This window comes from Triticum dicoccoides, chromosome 6A (assembly GCF_002162155.2).
Source record: "Triticum dicoccoides isolate Atlit2015 ecotype Zavitan chromosome 6A, WEW_v2.0, whole genome shotgun sequence".
In the NCBI taxonomy this organism is placed as follows: Eukaryota; Viridiplantae; Streptophyta; class Magnoliopsida; order Poales; family Poaceae; genus Triticum; species Triticum dicoccoides.
Genome location: NC_041390.1, coordinates 588,934,900 through 588,941,791, shown reverse-complemented (window position 1 = coordinate 588,941,791; position 6,892 = coordinate 588,934,900). Strand labels below are relative to the sequence as shown.

Genomic DNA, 6,892 nt, shown 5'->3' with positions numbered 1-6,892 from the left:
CGCCGCCGCCCCCGGGCCGCCGCCGCAGCCATGCTCCCGCTCGCCCGCACGGCCCTCCGCCGCCTCGGCCCCGCGGCCGCGGGGGACGGCTCCCTCCCCGGCCGCCTCCTCCTCCTGGCGCCGCTCGCCTCCAAGCCGTCGTCGTCCACGCCGCCGGAGTACCAGATGCCGTCGGTGACGTGGGGCGTGATCCAGGGCCGCAGGGAGCGGCTCGTGTCCCGCGTCCTCGCGCTCGACTTCCTCCGCTCGGCCGGCGTCACCGACCCCGCGGGCGAGCTGGAGGCCGTCGAGCTCCCCTCCTCCCTCGACGTGCTGCAGGAGCGCCTCGACTTCCTCCTCCGCCTCGGCCTCTCCACCGACGACCTCTCCGCCTACCCGTTCCTCCTCGCCTGCTCCCTCCGCAAGAACGTCATCCCCGTCCTCTCCTACCTCGAGAAGCTCGGGGTCACGCGCGCCCGCCTCGCCGCCTTCGTCCGCGCCTACCCGGCCTGCCTCCACGCCTCCGTCGCCGTCGACCTCGCCCCCATCGTCAAGGCGCTCCGCGGCCTCGACGTCGACCGCCAGGACATCCCCCGCGTCCTCGAGCGCTACCCCGACGTGCTCGGGCTCAAGCCCGACGGCACCATCAGCACCTCCGTGGCCTACCTCGTAGGCATCGTCGGCGTCGCGCCGCGTGACATTGGCCCCATGGTGACGCACTACCCTTTCTTCCTTAGCATGCGTGTTGGCACCACGATCAAGCCGTTCTGTGATTACATCACATCTCTCGGGCTGCCGATGCGGATTCTCGCGAGGATTATTGAGAAGCGGCCATACATTCTTGGCTATGATCTTGAGGAGACGGTAAAACCAAATGTGGAGGCATTACTCAGCTTCGGCATTCGGAAGGAGGTGCTGCCACTCATGATTGCACAGTACCCATCCATTCTTGGGTTGCCCCTGAAAGTGAAGCTAGCGGCACAGCAATACTTCTTCAACCTGAAGCTCAAAATGGACCCTGATGGGTTTGCCCGAGCTGTCGAGAAACTGCCGCAGCTCGTGAGCTTGCATCAGAATGTGATACTGAAGCCCGTGGAGTTCCTCCGCGGCCGGGGGATCACTGATGATGATATTGGGCGTATGTTGATCCGGTGCCCCCAAATTCTTCTGCTGCGGAATGAGCTCATGAAGAACAGCTTTTACTTCTTCAAGAGTGAGCTGAAGCGGCCAATAAGTGAGCTTCTGGAGTACCCAGAGTATTTTACATACAGCTTGGAGTCAAGGATCAAGCCTAGGTACATGAGAGTGGCAAGCAAGGGGATCAGATGTAGCTTGGATTGGTTTCTGAACTGCAGTGATCAGAGGTTTGAGGAAAGGATGCGAGGGGATTTTATTGAAGGGGATGCACCAGGTCCTTCGTTTACAATGGGTGGGAAGCTTCAGATGCCTGGCAACCAGTTAGTGTCGGATGATGATAATGAGGAAAGCGACGATGAGGTGCTATATAGGCGGACCGTCATGCTCTAGTGAGTATAACTGCTTCTTGTTGCTGACCTGTTGTAGCTTTCCATCAGTCTAATAAGTTTATTGACAAATTACAAAAAATGGCCATATCTGTTTCAGATTTGGTGGAAGCTAATCCAAAAGATCTTCCACATGCATTTGGGACAGCATCATATAAGCAAGTGAGTTTGAGTTTGCATGCTTTTACATGTCGAGCAGTATCTATTCTAGCCCTGGTATTTTTCAAAGGAAGGAGAAATGATATATATTTACTGATACCAATATCCCAAGTTAGTGATGAAGAACATTCAACTTGTCTAATTTTCCAACATTCAAAGGAAGGAGAAATGATATATATTTACTGATACCAATATCCCAAGTTAGTGATGAAGAACATTCAACTTGTCTAATTTTCCGAGCATAAACAGCCACAAAATTTTTAAGCAGTTTCATGCTACTCTGCTAATCTACAAGCAGAGGGGCACTGTTGCAAGGAATAAGTAAGAACTGAAGGGTTACTACTTATTGAACTGCAGCCAGAAATGTGTGGGTAACAGTAAGTAGCTTTTGCTATATGCTCCTTGAGAAATTACAGGGACGAGATGGAAGGAAATGTCCTGTGTCAACACACTTGATGCCATTTTGGAGACATGGTAGATCTCTATAGTTCTATGTTCTGCCCAGTAGAAAATAGTCAAAGTAGTAATAATCGTAATAACCTTGTTACTTATGATTTATCACTCCGTTCCATAATATAAGAGCGTTTTTGGTGTCAAAAACGCTCTTATATTATGGGACGAACCGACGAAGGGAGTACTTCTCAAGTTTTAAAAGTTAATTCTAGCTGTTTTATTTTGTTCAATCACTCCAGGCTTATATATTGTTGGTTGTCTTCGCTTGGAATCGGAATTGGTTAAGTGTCCAAGCATCCTCACATTATTGATGAGTGCTCTGTTGCCACCAGCCGCAAGCGGAGGTCGGTGCGGTGCTGGCCTAAGCGGAGGTCGTCGCGGTACATCCTCTGATTGTTCCCTGTGAAGGATGAAAGCAGGACACCTGTACATAATTTTAAGCGGGTGATCGGTGAATTGCTCAAGCGAATGGACACGATGAATTAGTGATGAATTTTTTTCCCGCTGCAAAGAAATGCTACTGGTTGATTGTTGCATTAGTTTATTTTTGGTACTCTATCTAGGACAGGGTGTGATCACACAATAGGTTCAGATCTTTGTACTAACTTTTAGTACTGCCATTATGTACTGTCTGTAACTCAAATACTCAGCATAACAGAACTTTTGCCTGACGCGAAGTTCATGCCAAATCTTATTTGAATCTGAAACAAAGGCGCGTAGTGTGCCAAGCCATGATGACATAGCTATATATCCGAGCATTTCTTCTGCAGTCTGCAACGTTGCGTATTTTCTCCACCATTTCCCTCTCTGAGCTGGAGCGATGAATCAAATCCATTCTTTCTTCTTTTTCGAGATGATGGATCAGATTCATTGACCGGTCACTCAGCATGTTAATCAGGTCACCAGATTAGCGCCGAGGTCATCGGATTAGAGCCGAAATCACATCAAAACCACGAGCTAATTTAAGGCAGGTCTTCAGGCTACGAACTGATGACCTCTTTGCGTACAAAAGTTTTCCCTGCTCGGAATGTTGGTGGATGACAAGAGGACACAAACAAAGAAACGCATCTTCGATCTGCCTTTACCATTTTCTCGTTAGCGTTGCGGACCACTTTGAAGCACGTTTCGTCGATCGATTGATGGCCAGCATCGGTTCTTGCTCCAGATCGATCGCCGTCTGGGCTTGGCTTGCATTGCCCACAATCCAACCATGCAATGTTGTGCATCGTTCATGGGTTGGCAGATCTGTTTGGGTAGAAACTCAACTAATTATATTTGTGTTAATCTGGCATCTTTTGTTCCCTACTAAGTTGTGACTACTAAGTTCCCATTTCGAACGTAGGAAGTAATAAAAATGAAAAATAGATGGCATGCAACCTGATTTCCTACCGGAATCTAAAACAGGGCAATACTCCAAGAACGTGTTTGGTTACATTCGCAATGGAGCCTGCCCCAGTGGAGCCTGTTTAAGATTCGCAATGGAGCCTGTTTAAGGGTATATAGACTCTGGATATTCTGCATGTCGTTTGGTTGCCTGCATTTGGACCAGCTTCCATCCTCTTTGTAGTGTAAATTGCACTAGGCCGAGTCTGCATATGCAAAAACGGCTGATTTGAATGTTCTTGGCGGGCCTAGCCAAGAGCGCTTTAAGTTCCGTGCAAGCCAGGCAAGCAAACAACTCAGTACTTAGCCCGCCAAAGCCTGTTGGGCTTGATGCAGCCTACCAAACGCGTCTCGGTACTCTTGTTTGGATACCACACACCAAAAACACATGAATTTTGAACACAAGGGGAAGAAACACATGAGGTAAAGGCCACATGGCTGTTTTCCTCCAAAATTTGAATGGATTGCCACATTTCACAGGAATTTCGTCGAAATCTTGGCCAGACATTCTTTGTTCCAAACAGCCCCATGTGGAATTTTCCTACAGAAATTCAACCCTTTAACGATTTTTCTCTGTTTCAAAGGGGGCCTAGGTAGCAGAACAACATCGGCAACCAGGCTACAACAGCCAGCACGGAAAAATGTCACTATAAAAACCCCTGGTCATGTGCTTGTACGCCCCAGTCCATGCACCTATCGACCCAGCGCTTTGTCGCCGGCCGGAACAATGGGAATGAACGGCGGGGCAAGCGGGCGCCGACGGAGGCAAGAAGCCGTCGCCATGGTGCTCGCTCTAGCTACGCTAGCAGCAGTTGTTGTCGCCGGAGAGCAACAAGAGACGACGGCCTCCAGTGTTGTCGGCGGCAATGTCACGGTCGTCTCGTCGACGGAGGCGTCGGGCGTGAACATCACCGCCATCTGCTCGTCGACGCCGTACCCGGCCGCGTGCCGGACGGCGCTGTCCTCGTCTGCGTCAGGGGCGGCCAAGGACCCCTTCGCGGCCTCCGTGCAGTTCGCCATGGCCCGGGCCGCATCGGCGCGCGCGCTGGCGCGCAACCTCTCGTCAGCGTCGTCCGATCGCCGGGGCGCGCTCCCGCCCTCGGGCATGGACGACTGCGCCGAGCTGCTCGACGTCAGCCACGGCCAGCTCGGCGACGCGCTCGCCGCCGGCTCAGCGCACGACGCGACCACGTGGCTCAGCGCCGCGCTCACGAACCAGGACACCTGCGCCGACAGCCTCGACGCCGTGCTGGCCTCCTCCGGGCGCGAGAGCGTGCGCCGGAGGGTCGGCGCGCTCGCGGAGTTCATCAGCACCGCCCTGGCGCTGCACGCCAAGCTCAAGGACGGGAGCGCGACGCCACCGCCACCCTCCGCGCCCAACCGGACGTTCCCGTCCTGGGTCTCTGACCACGACATGAAGCTCCTGGAGTCCGCCACGGGCGGCGTGACGCCGGACGCCGTGGTGGCGCTGGACGGCAGCGGGACGCACGGGACCATCGGCGACGCGATCGACGCCGTGACGGCGGCGGCAATGGCGCCGGTGGGCTCCTCCAAGGCGGGCGTCGGAGCAGGCAGGAAGGTGATCTACGTGAAGACCGGGCGGTACGAGGAGAGCGTGCGGATCTCGAGCACGCAGAGGAACGTGATGCTGATGGGCGACGGCAAGGGGAAGACGGTCATCGTCGGCCACAGGAGTGTCGCCGACGGCTACACCACCTACGCCTCCGCCACCGTCGGTACGTACGTGCTACGGTGCTAGCAAAGCATACGTATTTGATGTGCATGCCGCATGGTGAAATCAAGGACCACTGTGACAGATATTACTTCATCCTCAATTTGGTTGCAACGTTTTCTTGTCCTAGCTACTATGTTCTTGAAGAAGAAAATATTACGTACCCTACCATCACAGCATCATCCATGTAAAAGTTAAAGCCCAAAAATGCAGCAGCTGGCCACTACAGTCCGCATGTACCCTCCAAACATGATTGCACAAGCAACCCAAATATGCCCATGTCAATACTCCGATTTGGTCTTTAGATCCATACACTTTTCACCGCTTTATATCCACCATCTCGTCCGCAATATGTTGCACTATCAATAGATCCTATGTATGGGGATAGCGATGTTTCACTTGCCAATGTCACTCACATGCATCTTTTCCCGTACTCGCTAACGCGTTTTAATGTGTTCGTGTGTGCATGACAGCTGCAATGGGCTCGGGCTTCATAGCCAAGGGCCTGACCATCATCAACGACGCCGGGCCGGGCAAGGGCCAGGCGGTGGCGCTGCGGGTCGGTGGGGACCTCTCCGTTGTGTACCAATGCGATATCGAGGCGTACCAGGACACACTCTATACGCACTCCAACCGCCAGTTCTACGCCGAGGATGATATCTCCGGCACGGTGGACTTCATCTTCGGCAACTCCGCGGTGGTCATCCAAAACTGCGATATCCATCCCCGAAAGCCCCGCCAGGGCCAGAAGGACACGATCACGGCCCAGGGCCGGACCGACCCAAACCAAAACACCGGCATCTCCATCCACAAGTGCCGGATCGCCGCCGCGTCGGACCTAGGTGGCACGAAGGTATATCTGGGCCGTCCGTGGAAGGCGTACTCGCGGACTGTCGTGATGCAGAGCTCTCTCGACCGCTCGATCACCCCGGCCGGGTGGCTGGAGTGGTCGGGCCAGTTCGCACTCAGCACGTTGTACTACGGGGAGTATGGGAACACCGGGCCTGGCGCTGGGACAAGCGGCCGGGTGAAGTGGGGTGGAGTGCACACGTCACTGTCCACCGTGGAGGCCACACAGTTCACGGTGAGGGATTTTATCTTGGGAGACTCATGGTTGGGTGACACCGGAGTGAGCTACACTTCAGGGCTATGATTAAGGTGGTGTCATGGAGTCTGTGGTCTAGTGATAAACTTGAAAAATGGAACCAGATCACATGTAAGGACTGGATTGGTAACAATAAGATGGAAGCTAGTGAGCTGCCATGCTAGCCTAGCTACCTGCTAACACATGACTTTCCAAGCTGTTGTTGTGCATGTCCCGTACTGAAATATTATCGAGGCTTGTTATTCACAAAAAGACAACATTTAGAATCTTTTGCACACTGCATAAACGATGCTGAATGTAACCAACAATCAAGCTACAACTGCTCCCTCTGTCCTGAATTACTTGTCGCAGAAATAGATAGTAATGGGAGTATGATAGAAAGAACCGAACAAGAACCGAGGGCACGTTCAGCTTAATTACGCTTGTAGAATTACCCTCACATGCCTCAACACCTTACAAATAACTGCTCTTGCACAATCAGTTCATCAGTTCGTCATTTTGGAACTACCTCTCCCAAGAACGATAATTCTCGGGTTAAAAAGTAGCAAGAAAATACAC

At 52.8% G+C, this 6,892-nt stretch overlaps 2 protein-coding genes across 6 annotated transcripts; both read left to right on the top strand.

Moving 5' to 3' along the window:
- Nucleotides 1–2,782, top strand: LOC119318188 (transcription termination factor MTERF4, chloroplastic-like). Of its 5 annotated transcripts, none has more exons than XR_005154007.1 (3): nt 7–1,505; nt 1,603–1,664; nt 2,447–2,782. XR_005154007.1 is itself a non-coding variant. In XM_037592704.1 (1 exon), the coding sequence occupies exon 1, from the start codon at nt 31–33 to the stop codon at nt 1,504–1,506; it is 1,476 nt and encodes a 491-aa protein (XP_037448601.1). In that variant the 5' UTR covers nt 1–30. The 5 variants fall into 5 exon arrangements, 1 of the variants encoding a protein (XP_037448601.1); XR_005154008.1 differs by having other exon boundaries at nt 2,401–2,782; XR_005154005.1 differs by having other exon boundaries at nt 2,354–2,782.
- Nucleotides 2,783–4,196: 1,414 nt separating this feature from the next.
- Nucleotides 4,197–6,502, top strand: LOC119318187 (pectinesterase-like). The gene is made up of 2 exons (XM_037592703.1): nt 4,197–5,233; nt 5,703–6,502. Exons 1-2 carry the CDS (start codon nt 4,225–4,227, stop codon nt 6,380–6,382), a joined length of 1,689 nt encoding a protein of 562 aa, XP_037448600.1. The 5' UTR covers nt 4,197–4,224; the 3' UTR covers nt 6,383–6,502.
- The last annotated feature ends 390 nt before the right edge of the window (nt 6,503–6,892 follow it).